Source organism: Syngnathus acus, chromosome 16, assembly GCF_901709675.1.
Source record: "Syngnathus acus chromosome 16, fSynAcu1.2, whole genome shotgun sequence".
NCBI classification, from domain to species: domain Eukaryota; kingdom Metazoa; phylum Chordata; class Actinopteri; order Syngnathiformes; family Syngnathidae; genus Syngnathus; species Syngnathus acus.
The window spans coordinates 7,689,697-7,707,848 of NC_051101.1; the positions used below are offsets into that span (position 1 = coordinate 7,689,697).

General features: G+C 39.2%; 1 protein-coding gene and 1 long non-coding RNA gene across 7 annotated transcripts in view; one reads left to right on the forward strand and one right to left on the reverse strand.

Annotated features, from left to right (window-relative positions):
* Nucleotides 1-18,152, reverse strand: part of adgrb1a (adhesion G protein-coupled receptor B1a) — a 79,473-nt gene that overhangs the window by 38,440 nt on the left and 22,881 nt on the right. For 3 of the 6 annotated variants that reach the window (XM_037273584.1, XM_037273586.1, XM_037273581.1), the window contains exons 3-14: nt 10,562-10,669; nt 9,457-9,621; nt 9,019-9,183; nt 8,662-8,826; nt 8,389-8,553; nt 8,076-8,177; nt 7,889-7,995; nt 5,676-5,870; nt 5,134-5,202; nt 4,841-4,949; nt 4,179-4,322; nt 469-544 (exon numbers count right to left, since the gene is read on the reverse strand). In XM_037273584.1, coding sequence (XP_037129479.1) covers nt 469-544; nt 4,179-4,322; nt 4,841-4,949; nt 5,134-5,202; nt 5,676-5,870; nt 7,889-7,995; nt 8,076-8,177; nt 8,389-8,553; nt 8,662-8,826; nt 9,019-9,183; nt 9,457-9,621; nt 10,562-10,669 — 1,570 coding nt within the window. The remainder of the gene's footprint in view (nt 1-468; nt 545-4,178; nt 4,323-4,840; nt 4,950-5,133; nt 5,203-5,675; nt 5,871-7,888; nt 7,996-8,075; nt 8,178-8,388; nt 8,554-8,661; nt 8,827-9,018; nt 9,184-9,456; nt 9,622-10,561; nt 10,670-18,152) is intronic. The other 3 variants (XM_037273582.1, XM_037273583.1, XM_037273585.1) reach the window with 3 other exon arrangements.
* LOC119135746 lies at nt 1,651-8,593 on the forward strand. Its single transcript, XR_005100609.1, has 2 exons — nt 1,651-1,895; nt 8,412-8,593. It is a non-coding gene; the product is annotated as an uncharacterized LOC119135746 (long non-coding RNA).

Genomic DNA, 18,152 nt, shown 5'->3' on the forward strand with positions numbered 1-18,152 from the left:
ATGACGTATGCAAACACAATGACTTAAACCATTGGCAGATGGAGATGGAATTGTCACCGCGTGCGCTTTTTCTTTTTACAAATCAGTTTATTTATTGGATAGACATCAATGGAACTGCTGCACATATATGAAAAAGCACTGCAAAAGTGCATGTCATTGACTATTTACTACTTTGATCAACTTTGATGTTTCATTTTTGGGGACTACTATGATGTGTTTTTCAGCAAAAGTGTAATTAGTAACCCTTTCAAACTTAGTTAAAAGGTAGATGGACCTTGATCGTGGATTTGGGCTACGAGTACGGCCTATAGTAGACAGACGTGCGAAGAAATGAGTGATGGTATAACTGTAAAACTGTGTCATATTTGAATACCGCCCAACCATAGTGGGAGAACTACAAAATGTAATCTATTATAAAATAATGAGTCCAACACAACTTTGACATAGACTTTCATTCGATGGTCTTACCTCTGCAAATTCAGAACACTTCCCAAGTTTCTGTACAGAATGATACCTGTTACAAACGTCGAGGAGTCATCTGAATCTGAGAAACAGAGAGATAAGGAAAGAAAAAAAATCAGTCAGGGTCACAATTTAGAATCTCAATATTACAGTCATTGTTTGACCCTGTGGCCTTTGTTTAAGGAAAATGGAGGTCATCCATGCCACTTCAATTTCCTCCAGCTCTAGAATGTAGGTGGCCTACACTAGTCAACTATAAATGTTGCCTACTTGCTTTTGATAGAATCCCTTGGACACATTCTTATCAGGTATGTTGCCAAGATTACTTTAAATATATTCCGAAAGTCAAAAATGATTCCAAAAGTCAAAATAAAGCTGAAAAACTCACAGGCTGAAAAGTCGATAATAGTAGGCCGCCACAGTTTGTATATACCGTCAGCGTAAAACACTGGAAATCGCAATGTTCATGATGAAGGTGTTTTGATTGTCATAAAAACTTTGTCAAGATCAGCATCTTAAATTGAGTACATCTTCATTTCAAAGCCACTGTGTTGGTGTTTATAAAGACAAAAGTTTGAGAACTGTGTCCATGACTAATGACAGAAGATGTTACTTTATATATGAGCTAAGCTCATCTATGTCTCATCGGGTAGATAATAAATGAATAAATAAATTTATCATATTGGGTAGTGACTTGACTTTTTCTAAAGGAGAGTAATGATTAGATCAACGTTCTCCAGTTTTTCTGGTTCCAAAACACCTATTTTACAACCACCCACCAAAAACATCACAAAAAGTATTTACATTGAAATAATGACCTTGTCTCGGTTTAGCCACAAAAGTACTCAGGGTGAAAATCTGGGTGTGTAAAACTGAACACAAAGCTGATATATTTACAGAGAGCCATTGTAAAGTAAGTATGAGTGGTAACAACTGGCTGCACAGGTTGATTGGACCTTTTGTCCAAATGAAGAGTATTTGTGTTTTTCCCATCATTACTATATGTCACTTGCACAAATAGATCAAAATATCATTTGATTACCATATTTTCAGTTTTAATCTAAATATACAAGATATGACAGAATTTTCTAAGAGTGAGCGAGCGCATGTCAAACGGACAACCAGGAGCACAAAACCAAGATACTTGTTTAACTGAGGATTTTGTGAACTTTCTACCCCTGACAGACAGACAGACAGACAGAAGGGAAGGCTCAAATGTGGCACAGGTACAGAGACCTCAGGCAAGAAGAACACTTATTTCCCGCTGATGTTTCAAGGGTGAAAAACAACTCCCATCTGCTGAGCCATCTGAAAACATCCAGCTCCTCTCCACTACGACGCTACATGGCAGCTTCATGGTATGCCAAGCTGCAGGCGGAGAATGTAGCTCCGAGGCAACAGCTGAGCTTTCGTGGGCATCCGGGGTGAATCAAGTGAGTCGTGCATTTTGTGTGTAAAGGAGATTATGTATTATGTTTCCTATTCATCTAAATTTAGTCCGGCGTATCTGAAACGCATATAAACCAGATTGTCTGTGTCCAAAGAAAAACTTGCCTGGAGGTAACATAAATCAGTGACTCAAATAATTTCTTCAAAATGAGGTTGGTTTGTTTGAGTAGTGCTCTGCATGCTTAATTTTTAGTTTGACTTTGTTGCGCTGTAAAATGCACAATATTTCCATAAATCGGGGTTGTCTAATAGAAGGCGAAAAATAGTCACACTGTAGGAGCAGTCAGTGAAGATCAGCTTCATTTAGGAACTGGCCACATTGGACTTCATGACAAGCTGTGACTCAGCCTGCCTGATCTTGGCTTTTACACTCACTTCACTTCTTATTTTTATTTATTTATTTATTTTTGTCGGGTATGTCATATTCTGGTTTATCACGACCAGTTGGTGGGGAAAGAAAGATCTTCCAAGTTCAAACTTTATGTGGACTAAAAATCAGGAGAGAGAATACAAGGCGACTACTTTGTACAAACATCACAAAGACAAACATGCCCCACACCACCAAGGTCATTCAGACCACCTTATTTGTTAATACCAACACACAAGCCACTAAAAGCCCAACAGGTCTGTGATTAAAAACATCCGGCTCCAGACTGAAGGCGCAACCTCAGCTCTGTTGGATAGTTTCAGGCATATAGGCTGGGATATTTTCAAGACAGCTGCCTCCCAGGGTGAGCACAAGAATATCAGTGAAGGCTGAAGCAGTTACCTCCATGGCACAGATGCCACTGTCAGCAGCAAAATGGACCTATGTGGATGAATACCTCTCTCCACTTTCATCCCCGCCAGCTATAACCATCAATCTGTGTGACCACATAGATGATTTTAAACAGGGTCAACTCCAGGAAGCAGAGGACCCAGACAACGTTGTAGGACAAGCGCTAAAACTTTGTGCTGACAAGCTGGCCGATGTCCTAACATTTTTAGCATCTCACTCAGTCTGGTCATTGTCCCCAGATGCTCCCAAACATAATCCCATTAGCAGTTAACCAGTTGTGGTCTGTCTGGAAATACTAGCGAATTTAAATTTGTAACGTCATCTCCATATGAGTCACACTGAGCATTGCCCTATAAAAGTCATAAAGTCAAAATCATGAAAAATACATAGATAAGCCGCACTGGACTATAAACCACAGGGTTTAAAATTTGTGCAAAAAGTAGCGGTTTATAGTCTGGAAAATACGCCATTTCATTTTAATACAGTATTTCTATTATTACAAGCAAGTTGCTACTTCATGGACATCGTGAGGGCGCACATGCAACAGTAAACACTGGATTTCTTTCCTCACTGCCAGGTATAAGTGAGGTTCAATTTATTTTCATTAATCTTTGAGAAGCAGGCTTCCGGTCCGTCATGTGAGTACATTGACAATTTCTGTTGTTTTTTGAGCTAGACAATCTATTTGACTTGACTTTATTTCAATTTTGACCTTCATTAAAAACTGAGGTAGTATAGTGATAGAAATTTTGAGAAGCACTGGACTAGAGGCATTTAAATACAAAGAGGTCATTGCCATAAATTTTACAGACACAGATGTGTGTTCATGAACTCACTGCTTCGAGCTACAACTTCTCGTTACAAACGTCCCTGAGCTGTCTCTGTCACTGTCTTCTGTTAATGCACCTGTTTTCCGGTCACAGCAGACTTGTGACTGCAGGGAATGTTGTAAGATATTGAAATTTGCTTCTCTCAGGAGGAGGTGGCATTGCGTTCACACATGCACACTATTCTGTTTGTGTGAGACTCATTGCACAGTGCATTGCTGTCTTGGCAGGAGAAATTGATCATCCAACGTCAATGTGACATTTTCTAAGCGGCGTAATTTGGCCAGCCAAGCCTGGTGCTTGTCGTGTCTGTTTATTATTGTTACATTGTTTTTAAACAGGGGGGGAAACTGCAGGGGACAGAAACAGACCTCTTAACAAGTGCATGTTTCTTGTGTTATGCCTGTAAACTAAGCCTATGGCTATCGATATTGATACAGCTTACTTTTCACTATGCTTTTGTTTCGCCCTTAACTGACCTATTTCTTTCTTTTTGTCTTTCATTTTTTGCCCCTGTAGAGGCCCGTATGCTTTCTGAGGTGCAGCCAATAACAAAATTATTATATTTGCAATAATTATCTTAGTAGAACTGTACCTCCATTACTAATCAAGTAATCAATTACCCTACACATAGCCGGTATAGTGTGTGTGCAGCACTCAACCTGGCTTGCCTGTTAGAAGGATGTGTTTAGGGATGATGACTCTATCTTCTGTGTTGCGGGCCCAATCCACCATGCCCCTCCAGCCTTTCATTGGGAAGCTGATGTCTGCGTTACTCAGCATTGGACGCTTGTGGATGCTTAAAACTGTAACAAAGATGACAACCTTAACACATAACCTTGGAATTCCCTGGATTAAGATGTTCAGTTTGAAACAACAGACCAATAAAGAATGTATGAATGGGGGTGTTGGAAAGCTGCAAACAATGGTTTGTTCTGTCTGTCTGGCAGTGATTGTAAAAATGTTTCTGCAGATCGAAGCATGGCAGTAGTTAACGTACTATTTGCTAAGGGGATGCAGTGTATTTCGAAAAATAAATCATAGTATGCCGCTTGGTTACTCAAGTCTTTCCGAACTCTGTCCGCTCCATGCGGATTACAGTGTTAGGGATTCTGTTAAGTAAACGCTCCGCCAAGCATATCGTGGGTTGCACTGCTCCAGAGGTGGTGGCTGAGTATGATGCTCTGACTTGTATGTTGTAAGGGGTATGAATAAATTTGAGCGTAACTATCTAATCTATTTGCAACAGGTATAGGCCAACAGCCAAGCCCAAAATGATTCAGAACCAGAATGACAATGAAAATAAATATCTGTCAAGGCTTACCTATGTTATCAGTGACTTCATACATGTCTTGAAAGTCTTTCATTCTCAGACCAATGACATCCACAAAGTCCTCAATCAGGCGGAAAAGTTCTTTGACGTTTGGGCCCAGCTGTGAGACAATGTAAAATACAATAAAATGGTTTTTATATTCCAAATAAAATGTTCAAATGGAACTGTTTATACTTATGATCTCCTAACGGAAATTCAACTTACACCTTGATATGTAAAACACACATCAAGTGACTTTTTTTTTTCTAGTGTACTCTAGGCAATATCAAAAAGATAACAATTACCAGTTGCACCTCCTCCCATCGGACTCGATTTTCTTCCATTAGTAGATTACTGACTGACTGAACAAAGTTCTGAAACACAGAAAAATGTTTCAGAATTTTTGAAAATATTTGACAAATCGGTAATTGATCAATTTAAAAATGTTAGTAGTTAATATGTTTGACACAGGTCCAGATTGATATTCAATTTAAAAACAAATATACGTACTATGTATAGTAAAACATCATAAGATGTCAGTTTTAGTAAAATCAGGCTGAAGCAAACAGTTATTAAGATCTTTTCGATCACTTTGGCCCTAAACCTGGCCTTGATGTTAGCCCACTCATTAAAATTTGATTGTTCTAGATAGATAGATACGTTATTGATCACCCGGGGTAAATTCATATTAATGTGTATTTACAATTTGAGAAACCCAGTTACGGTTAGTGTTGAGCTAAAGTTGATTTTGACAAAATCTTGTTGAATGGAACTATATTGAATGTATTCTTTGTAACATGTAAGTGAAGAAAAGCTAAAACAAAACAAAACATTAAAAAATAATCACCCTCATGTCAGCGCTGCTGGGACTGTAGTATGCCCTTCTGAAGATCTCGGTCATGTTCTTCAGCACATCCAGGATGGCCTGCAGATCACCACTGTAGCTGGTGCCATCACTGGAAGTCACCCTCAGTTTTGTCATCACTTCAGAGACTCCATCACCCATAAGGCCTCGTTGTGCTTTGGATAAATGATCTCGAGTCTGACAAAAAGACACTTTTTGTTAGAAGTATATAAACAAAATGTAATTATTACTCCCAGATTATTATTTTACTTTCATAAGTAAACTTGGAATGTGTAGTCAATTCGCCAAACTTAAGTTTGTTGCTTTGAAAATTTTATTTCACCCATTTTTATTTTTTTTTAAACGTGCTTAGTGTCACAGCTTAGATTCAGGGTAGCACCCTAGCTGTTCTCCATCTATACTGATCACTTTTATTTTGCAAAAGAAAAAAATAGATACAGAGAATGTTTTGTCCCATTATAACGCAAGCCTTTTGTTTTAAAACTCCTATTCGATGAATATTGTCTGACCATATTAAAAGTGGGTTAGTTTAGTCAGTTAGCTAGACGAAGGCCAAATTTCAATTGAATATAATCAGTACTGTACTGTAGGTGTAACACAGTTGCAATTTGTGTGTGTATAATGTGTATGTGTGTGTGGGGGGGCTTGGACGCTTTTAAGAAGTGGGTACTCAGCAAACAGGTAAATCAATGAGACAGCGAATATGACATCACATATTGTCACCCTTATTAGCCTTGCCATGACACTATTATAAAAATGTCCACTAAGCAAAAAAATAAATAAAAACTGGCAGCCCAATGGCCATACTGGGCGACACCTTGTGTCTTAAAGTGTATAAATAGTCATGTTTGCCTTAGGAAATTTGTTTCTTTCTGTGGAGATTTCTAACTCATTGTACTCAACCTCGCCAGACTCCTGATTTTGAGTCAAGCCTCAAGAGCCAGCTGAATAAACTTGTGCAGTTTTTCCTAGCCTATTTTGCTTCAACTCAAGTCTTAGAAAAGGTTCTTGACCAGAGCATGTGCCAAAACCCTGACTTGGGTCCCTGCCTGCCCAAGCTCTGCACTCCCCCATCAAATCGGCGAGCAGCCAAAGAGGCTATAGTCCACTTCCAACAATGGACCAGCAGAGCTGATTACACATACTTAATTAGGTCCAAGGCCTCAAAAACTTAATTACCCATACTGATTGCCCATTGGTGTAAATGTAAGTGTAGCTTGTTTTTTTTGTACTTTATGTGTCGGAGACCAATATACTGCCTCTTGCCCGCATTACCTCAGATAGCCTCCAATTACCCATGAGTCCAATGGCGACAATTGATCAGCGGGAATAACAAATGTTGAATGAAGAGTTTCATTGTGTGAGGGCAAACATGTCATATTTATTATTATTTTTAATGATAATTATTTTTACACTGTGCATTTACAAAAAAATGTCAAAGTGATGGAAGGAAACACGATAAGTGAAATGAGATTTCCGAGCAGCGGGCAGTGTTGTGTTTATGCCAGAACATAGAGCGAAATCTCTGTCTTATATCATACCCAAAAACACTGAGATCATATTCCTGCCTGCTAAAACAATCACAAATACACAAACACAAATATGATAATAAAATAAAAAAATTGATACTGAAAAAAACGTGGCTATTTTTCACAATCAATCATTATAATGATGGTGCTTCTTACAATCCCACAATTTGGTGGATTGAGAGTGTAAAATATTTTATATTTTCTAAAAGGAAACACATGGAAAGGGAATATTTTGTGTTTACTCGGCATTCAATAAGTATGTACTTGGACCGAAATGTAATGGAGAAATACTTTGATTTCAAATAAGACTCGTTGGTGTAATTTTTATGACAAGGATAAATGTTTTAGGTTTATAGGCTCAGTAGGAGTGTTTGCCACTCAATTCTAAGCTCGTGGCCTTACATGGCAGCAGCCTCCCATTAGTGTATGAATGTGTGTGTGAATGGGTGAATATGAGGCATTGTAAAGCGCTTTGGAAGATGTGGAAGAAGCGCTATATAGTATAAGTGCAGTTTATTTACCATAAATTAAACTAAAGTATAATTAAAATTTGACTTACTCACAGGAGAGTATGGACATCATTTGTAGGCAGAGCTGTTTGCGCATAATGGAAACTCTTATAGCTTCAGCTGTTTTCAAAATATACAATGCAAATATGAAACTCACCAAAGTCTGTATGCTGCGATAGTCATTGGAAATACACTTCATATAGGTTGGGTTCTCCCAGTATGCAATACCCTCCTCGTCAAGGATGCATCGACGCAAAATCAACCCTGTAATTAGGTAGAAGTAACTATTGTTTTAGAATGCCATCATGTATTTGGAAATATGTGTCTCGACGGCTGACGCTAACCCATTGCGTTGGGAGGACATCGCACTGCTGCTGTATCGCCAGCAGGAGTCATCTTCCAAACAACGTTGGAGTAGTTGTCCTCGATGCATATTTCATGTGGTTCTAATGACACCAAAATATGAATCAAGTTGTTGATAGAATTCCATCACAAAAACATACACATTACCAGTGAAAAGTTTGGATACTAATGAATGATACCCTGTTCTGAAACATTTGACATCGTTTCTTTAACATAGGGTTAAATATTTTAGGTTTTCACATTTCTCAAATGTTATTCAACTGCAAAAGCATCACACAGATAGATTTTACTTACCTGGGCATCGTTTTTCATTGCAGTGTTGAACCTCTTCTCGTTCTCCAGGGCAAGACTGCCCTTCAAAAAAGGGTCCATAACAAATTCTGTTTCTCTGCTGGCTACCCCCACCACAAGTCTTGGAACACCCTGACCACAAAGACCATGGCTGCCACCTGCCATCGACTGAAAGGATATTTGCAATGTTAAAACCTTAGCAAAAAAACTGGAACACACACAGAGGAGTACAACATATAAGGACATGCATGGTCTTAATCGTGGTCTCTCCCCTACCAGGACATTCCCCAAGGAAGCAGTCAATGGTTTCCAGCCACTCTCCTCTGCATTCAGAACCTCCAAATGAGGGACCGTTACACTCTCTTGTCCGTTGCATGGTCCCATTAGCGCAGGAAGATGAGCAGGAACTCCAACTTGACCACTCATTCCACACTCCATCCACTGAGAATTGACATTTGCAAAGCATAAAAATATTTTACAAAATGTGTTTCAGTAAGTTTTGGTGGCACCGTGCCACATAGTTTACTTCATAGCCATTCTTTGATATTTTAGCTTTCTGACACTTAGCAACATTCACTCGAGAATGTTTTGATTCATCAGATTGAGAAATGACAGAAGCATTGTGTTTCTCACCTGGACAAAGAGCTATATTACAGAACTTAGTCTGTTTCTCTGGACCCTCACACGGATCTCCTCCAAACTGGGGAGGGGTGCATGTTCGTGTTCGGGATCTTAAACCTCTGCCACATGTTGATGAACATAAACTCCATGGTGACCATTCATCCCACACGCCGGCTACTGCAAATAGAGAAGCTACAGTATGATTTACATACAACAACAGCCACATTAATATTATCAAATACATGGTAACTTTTTCCATGATCATAAATTGCGATCCAATGTTTGCTATTGAAGGACTTTTTCTGTCGCTTAAGGCCCCAAATTATTTACATTGAGGGCATATAGTCTCCTGAGTAACAGTCTGGGTATACTCGAATGACAAGAAAGCATCAAGGAGAGGGCTTGGCAAGTGCAGGGAATTAGCTCGACGGACAGGGAAGGGGAACTTACCTGGACAAATAGCAGGATTGCAAGTTCTCTGCTCTTGCAGTGGCCCACTACATTGGGTACTGTACGAGGAGAAGACACAGAAACGAGTGCGACTCTGCCAGCCCTCCCCACATGTAGCAGAACACACACTCCATGCTGACCACTCCTCACCTGAGGTTGAGTCTACTGAGGAGGAAGGGCGGGGAAGAATGGGGAAGTAGAAAAAAGAGGAGGAGGAAAGGAGAGGGCCATAACTAATTAGCATGCAGGATCTAGTCTCTGAAGGGCGTGTGTGATGAAGGGTGGTTTCTTGCCATTGTACAAAACAGCAGCCCCCTGTAACGTGCAAATTTTCCTGAGCGACATATCAGAATGTCCAATTCCGTTGCAAACCTCAGAGTGACCCCTTTCAAAACAATAAACTGCAAACTGCTAAGAGTGTCTAGTTTAGTATGTCAATAGGGATCAACCAATCATTTGCATTCAAATGTGTACACGTGTGGGCATGGGGCCGAAACTGTTTATTCTTTCCATTTATAATTTATTGGGAAATTAGCTCTTCTGGCTTAGAATATGCAAGTCAACATCAGTGGCTATGGCTGCACAGACAATGCTGATGACGGAGGAAGAATCTTGATATTCACAGGTAGAGAGCAGGGAGACGAGAGAGGAATTGATTAAATTAATTATTTTTCCTTTTACCCTCGCTACTAGAGTGCACTTGGTCACGTGTTTCAATGAGAAAATAAATAAAGCATAAACATATTTTTACAACCTGATGGCTGGCCTAAAAAGTGTGTCTTTTTCCTCCTTAGGCCAAGTTATATATGTATATATACACACACATGAACAGGCAGTTATCAACAGCAAAGAGCGAGAGCAACATGGTCTGATTTAGACTACCGTATTCTGAGTTTATCATACTTACTAGGAAATTCAACTCACACCCCAATGTATATTATGTCTAGTGCAAAACACATACAGTACATAGTTCTGAATCGCACACATTGAGGCATGCAAGAAGAGATTCAGAGTGAAAAAGATGCACAAAGATTGATGCACTTCTTGGGACGGGGTGGGGGGGGATAATGTTTTGCTCCAAGACACCCCAAATAAAAGCTCTTACCTGTCTGAGGGTTTTGCGGTCCATTGTTGGGCTTCTGTCCATCATCAAGCTGCTTACGATTGTCCGCTGAACGAAGTGACTGACTGCGAGAAATACGCAGGTCTTTACCTAAGAAGGTAGGACAAGGGAAAGAGTGGAAGCAGGGGTTAGAAATCATCAAGGCAGCTTGATTCTATTCTTTTTATTTATTCTATTATTAACATTACATTTTGCTGTAGTAATTTAACTTTCATTCTGTTTTCCACTCACCCAACATTATCAGGGAAAGTGTCAAAAGTAAAAAAACAATTGAGGACTTTAAATGTTGAGTTATATATCACAAAGTCACAATATACAGGATATTCTATTTAAAAATACATATATCTTTATACCCCTGCAATAGGCTGGCAATAAGCACATGGTGTACCCCGCCTACTGCCCTAAGTCAGCTGGGAAAGGCTCCAGCATGCCCGCGACCCTCGTTCACAGAAGTGGTTCAGAAAATGGATGGATAACTTTAGAGCATGCTAACATGCCTGGGTTAATTACCTGGGACAACATCTGATGTCTGTTGTTATATTTGTTGTTCAATATAGCATAGCATCATGTTTTTATGATTTCTACTGTATTATTCAATTTCTTGACATCCATCTTCTGCTACCATTTAGAGCAGTGCTATGAGTGAACCGATTATTTCATGTTACAGCTCAAATTTTAACCAGCTTTGAAATCAATAATCTGCCACCAAACTGCTGCCTCCACCAACGGACACACGTATTCATGTCCACTTACACGCACAGAAGCACACACAGGCACACACACACACATGCACACACACAGACACACACACACACACACACACACACACAAACACACATGCACACACACGACAGAGGCCTTCTGTACAATTGCTCGACATTTATTGATTTTTGAGTGTGTTTTGATGTCTATGCATGAGCTACCGGGAAAGAGAAAAGACTAAAATGACAGAGTGTGGAGTGAAAAAATACTTGGAAATAAAATGCTGACAGAATAGGGGTGGTTAGTTCACATAAAGCTCTATGGTTGAATGGAGGATAAGGCAAGTGCTGACACCCAGAGGACAGAAGCAGTCAACTGCATGTTGGAGATAACAGGCAGTGAAAGGAAGAACGGGTGGGGGAGGAGAAGAGAGGGGAAGCAGGGACAGACAGAAGAAAAAAAAATAATAGGACAGATAAGATGAGGGGAGTGAATTGAAGTACAAGTGGGGGGGGCACAAAAAAAAAAAGATTCAACCGCATTCACATTTTCATTTATGTGGTTGCAACCAGTGCATTTTAATTAATTTTATTTCACTAGACAAAACTTAGGGACCTTGGTTAGAGCGTCCGCACAAGCCCTCTTGTGTGAAGACTGCTTATCTCCCCCCGCTTGTTTGGGTACTTCTGATCTCCCACACAATTAATGATGGTATACATGGTAGGTCTTTTCAAGATTCTAAAATTGTTCATAATAATTCTCAATGTAAGTATGAATGGCTGTCCGCCTATACAACCTGTTCCCTGCGATTAAGTGCCTATCAAAGTACCTTGCCGCTTGCCTAAGTCAACAGCAACAGGCTCTTGCTCTCCCTGACCCTAATCAGTAAAAGTAATTTGAAAAAAAATGAATCAATCAATGAAAGAAAATTTGGTTTTCACTGTGTTGCATATGTTATGTATGTATTGTGCGTATCACACCGCAAAAAGAACCAAACCACAGTCATGCATTGTTGCAAGCAATTGTGAAGGGGTGCACAAACAGTTGTGTGTGTGTGTGTGTGTGTGTGTGTGTGTGTGTGTGTGTGTGTGTGTGTGTGTGTGTGTGTGCGTGCGTGCGTGCGTGCGTGTGTGCGTGCGTGTGTGCGTGCGTGCATGTGTGCGTGTGTCCTATTTTGTAGATATGTAAATATGTATTAAAAAAATAAGACTAATTATGACCCTTTAACATATGTTCAGAGTAAATTATATTCACAGGTTTCTTTTGCTCAACCGAGGTTAGGCAATTGCTTTTCCAAAGGGGTCATGTGAAAAAAAATTATTGTTTGGGGAGGGTCATACGAACCTGCTAACCTCGATTGTATTTCATATTAATTTAATGTATTCATTTAAAATGGCCCTCTAATGAGCCTAACATTGGTGCCTTTTTTTTTTTAGTTCGGAATAGAATCCTGCCGAAACAGACTCAGTCGAATTTTGGACTAATTTTCTGATGGTATTTAGCAGATTTTAGAATGCCCACATTTAGGTTGAACACTGTGACGTCATACTGGTGTCAGAGGCAGAAGAGATGCCCATCATAATAGTCCTGATTTGTCTGTTAGTTTTATATACTATTCACCGTATTGTACGTATATGCTCAGTTTCTGTGCTAGTCTTGCTGGTGTCACCAACCTACCAACGATTTTATTGTCCACAGAGTGGCAGTTGTGCACTTTTCACGAGTGCAAGTTTCCTTTTATGACAAGTGAAATCTGAACTTTATTTGGAGTTAAACCACATCACACTTGTGCAGCCACATTATCACAATTTTTTTTTCCGCCTGTCAAAAACATTTTCTTTTCCAATTGAGTCGGGCAGGGGCAGCATGGCAAAACAATGGTTAGCACATCAATCTCACAGTTCCTCCACAAGTCGCTGCACTACGCTGCCCCCAAATTATTTTCAAGGTAAAGCCTCTGGTTCTCATCTCTCCACCATGGAGGAATTTCGCCAACATGAAGACCATCCTTGGCATTGTTGCATTTTTTTGCAAAATAGTCACTAGAGGGGTCTGAAAATTCGATAATTATAGCATGCATGTCAATCAGCAACACTGAAGACAAAAGTGTTGCTTTCGCTCGCTGGTGTTGGCCACACAAATGTACATCAAAGTATTATTGCTTGTAATTGTATTTTTTGACTTCATAAAGACTGTCAAAACTGGTCAGAGGCTGTTGATTGGTCTACGCGAGACCTCAACAATGAGTGAATCCAGCACACCATGTACATATATATGCCCATCCAACAATTCTACATTCTGGATGGTATTGCAGTTAAAGCCAGTCTTGTAGTATAATACACCCAGCAGCAACTTAGTGGTTATAAATAATATTGTTTTTATTTTTTAGTTTATTTGTATTTGTCTAGTTTCCTTCATTAACATGTTGGCTAATGAGTGAAGTTGAAGTCAGATGACGGTGTATTCTGCTGGCCACATAGCCACCTTGTTACGCAAGCAAATAAAATTATTCATAGAATGCTACTATAACACTAATGTCTGTTAAAAGTTTTCTTTTATTACAAGGCAGCGAACGTGTGCCTGCAATGAGTGATTTGACACCTCATAACTCATGTTTGTTTATTCTTGTTTGCAAATCTCCGTTTAAGAAAACAAATGAAGAACAGTATTTATGGTATGTTATAGCTCATTGACTATTGCACCTTCATTTTACTTGAGAAATGATACTTGCCAAACTGCTAATAAAAAATGACTTGAGCTTGCTTATAACATACAGGCCACAACCCCGACAAAATGAATTATGTCTTTAACAGCTCAGCACATGGACAGCATGGTGAATGAGTTGTTAGCACGTCTGGCCACAGTTTAGAGATTTGGAGTTTGAATCAGTCTTGCATTCCTGTGTGGAATATGCATATTGTAAGTTCTCCGGGTACTTGAGCTTCCTACCATATTCTTAAATGTTGGTATATTGGGTTAAGTCAGTCTTTCTCAAATAGTGGGGCGGGCCCCCTTAGGGGTGCGTAGTGCGATATTGGGGGGTGCCTGTGACTTCAGGGAGCATAAGAGAAAATAATTGACAAGCACTGGGTTAAGTGAAGACTCCAAATTCCCCTAGGGTGTGAATTTGAGTATCAGTGGTTGTTCATCTTTATGTGTCCTGCAATTATCTTGCAACCAAACCAGTGTGCCCCCCCCCCCTCGCATAAGCTGTATAGGCTTCACCTCACTTACCAACCTAATGAAGCTAATCAGCATAGAAAAAAAATGATGGATGGCTAGCCCAATGCATGCACATTTTCACTAGGATGCAGGTCAGTTGTTACTGTAAAACAGACACGATTTCAGAAAGCATTCTTAGTTTAAAAAAAATTCTTGTCTCATTCGTTTGGTCATAGAGTTTTCCGTACCAGTAGTTGAAACTTTGAGTAACCAAGATAGTACATGCAACAACCCAGTCTTCCAATAATGGGCTCACAGAAGATTGGCTTTTGTGCAAGCACATTTTTTTCCCACTACATATTTCTACATTTATACATATTAACAATAACCATACAAAGTTGTGGGAATGTCAAGTTCTACACCCGATTGCAGTGCACTTAGCATAAATTGCCAAGACTATCGTTAAAAAGAGCTGAACAAGAAGGGTTTCTTAAATGTTCATTTTGTGTGAAGATGAATGGTTATCATGAAAAAAAATATATAGATTTGATAATTTGACAAATTATTTGAAGAAAAAAAAAAAAGTAACACAAAAGTAGCCTGCAATAATCAAGGTTTCATTATTGTGTGTCTACATAGAGCCGAGGAATCCATCCACCCAATTTTCTAAACTGTTTGTTCTCATTAGGGTTATGGGTAACTGCAGTCTATTCAAGCTGACTGGGAAGCAGGGCACACTCTGGCCTGGTCAACAGTCAATCGCAGGGCACACACAGTCTACACAATTATTCAAGGCAGATTCACATCTACGGACAATTCAGTTTGTTTTGGGGGTTTGGAAAGAAACTGAATTACCATGATGAAAACCAACACAAGCACTGATAGAACATTCAAATACCACACAGACTTTGTGATTTGAACTGGAATATCCTGACTGTGGAGCACTAAGCACTCTTTCACTATCCTAACTATTATTATCCATCCATCCATCCATCCATCCATCCATCCATCCATCCATCCATCCATCCATCCATCCATCCATCCATCCATCCATCCATCCATCCATCCGAACTGTTTTTATGTTCTTATTTTTATTCGTATTATTATTGTTATTATTATTATTATTATTATTATTATTATTATTATTATTATTATTATTATTATTATTATTATTATTATTATTATAGTAGTTGTAGTAGTGTGCAGATACATAACATGTAGCGAGTTGCTTTAAGTATTAGAAGCTATACCCTAAAATAGTTGCCAGCCAATTGCAGGGCACATGTAGACAAACAACCATTCACAATCATAATCAAACCTATGAACAATTTAGTGGAACAATTCAACTACCATACATGTTTTTTGGAATGTGAGACCCAAAATGCCTGGAGAAAACATGCAAATGCCACAGAGGAAGACCAGAGCCCAGAATCAAACCTGTGACTTCTGCTCTGTGAGGTGGACATGCTAAACGGTCGACCACCTATGTGGAGCACTGCATGATCTTTTTTTTTTTAAACATATCAGCAAAACTAAATTCCTTTTAAATGCATCCATAACTACTTGTCACTCCACTTTTATCAAATAGCTCAAACAGCATTATTTTGAATTATAACAAGAAGACAAGTTACCACAGCCCTCTGTTTCACATAGCGGCACCTTGGGTGCCAAACCACACTGTCTATAAATACATATCATGTCAGATACTCCTTGGTTTCAGGTGCAGGTCAGCCAACCAGACATTTCAATTCCGAAGATGGATGTCCTATTTTAGAGGGAGCGATTAAAAAAAAAGCTCTTTCTTTAAGGTCGTTCAGCATGGGGATCGGATTTCCCTGTTTTCACCAGTTGGATTGACAGCTCACTTGGTGGGGCTTTGTTTTTTTTTGTCCTCCTTGAATCACACGTCTGTTGCTGATAAAGCTTGCGTGCGCAGAGTGACTAAGCAAAGTCACAGAACTCCCAAAGTTTGCTTGCAAAGGTAATTTTTTTCATCAATTAAGGTCCCATTTTTTCATTGTATTCAACGTCACAGAACTCCCAAAGTTTGTTTGCGAAGGTCATTTTTTTCATCAATTATGGTCCCATCCCTTCATTGAATTCAATAGAATTTCATGCAGTTAGAGTTTCAAATTAGTAAGAGCTGCTTTGAAATTGATCTGCGACGGAATGGAGACCAGAATCAGCTAGGATGTGCTCCACCACACGTGTCACCCTAATGAATGCCAATGCTATAAAAAATAGATGGCTGGATGCTTTCAAACTTGACTTTAACACCATTTGTTAATATTTTTTTTGCCCCTCACGAACAGGCTGTTTATGTAATACCTGTCCAAGACTTTATGTCTATGACTCAAATTCGCCCCCGCTGTGCGCTCTTGTGTGCAGGTCCTTGCTGGAGATTCTACATCTGCAGTGAATGTGTCATTATTTCTTTTCTAAGTCTTTCTCCAAGAAACTTTAGCGGTTTATTAGCCATTGAATTTTAAACTCATAAGGGCTATGGTATAAACCCAGGGAACATATTCATAGGCAGCCAGGGATTGCAGACCTATAAGCCTTGGCCGTTTTGGCACACATACAAATAAATGGAAGCACACACAAATGCAGATCTCTGAGCAATGCAGTTTAGTCTTCCCACGCTTTACAATGCTCTCATACATCAAGCTCTTGTCTCCCTCCCCACACCGTGTGGGAGGGTGACTACATTGTGACTCAGAGAGAAAGAGAAAAAGTGGTAGCAATGGATAAGGAGTTGGTGGAGTGGGTGATGTGAGCCTTATTATGGTAGGGAAATGAAAGAGGTGTGCAATTACAAAGTTTGGATGGGATGATAGAGATAATGTGGTCGATAGCGGTGGGTGTGTGAAGGGCAGCTTGGTGAACTTTGTGAAACTAAGACGAAACAAACTGTTTATGGTTAGTTGTGAGGGTGTTGGATATTATGCTATGGAATCTTTTACTGTCTGTTTTTGTCCTTAAATTTCTCTCTTTTAAAAACTTAAACATACTGAAGGCCAAAGTCTTGCAAAACAGTCCAATGTAATGTATCAAATGTATTCTAAAACTTTCACATGTTAATTTATTCGAGATGTATTAGAAGAAATTAGAAGAAATCGGCCAATTAATTGGTAATTGTTTTTTTCTCTCTCAAATATGGGTATCAGCCTCAGAAAATTAATATCGTCGAGCCCTAATAAAATGTCCCTGGTTCAACATTAGATTTCCAATACATGATCATCTGCGTATAACTATCTTCAAAATGTTTCAACATATAAAAGCTCAATACTATGTCACCTCAAGAAAAATAACATTACTTTTCCAAGTGTGCAAAAGTGAGTAATCTATTGAAGAGAGCCTACTTGATGACTCACAACCTTGACTCATACTGAAGGAGCTAAAAATCAGTTTTGCCTTTAAGTTAGTTGCAGTGATTGTTGCCTTTTTTGTGCCATAATGCTGCCAAAAAGCTTTTACGTTTTCTCAAGAGTGGCATGTGTCTAACAACATATGGTTAACCCTAACCACTAACCCTGAAAATAGAACTGCCCTCAAAATACAACTGCTTTTAAAAAGGATGAATGGGCCCGATGCTCTGCATAAGGAATGAAAAATCTGAACGTGACTACAAAATCAACTAGGTTTATCCAGATTAAAGCATATTTAGCAATGAGTCTGTGAGGCAAATGCATTGTATTAAAAGACTTTG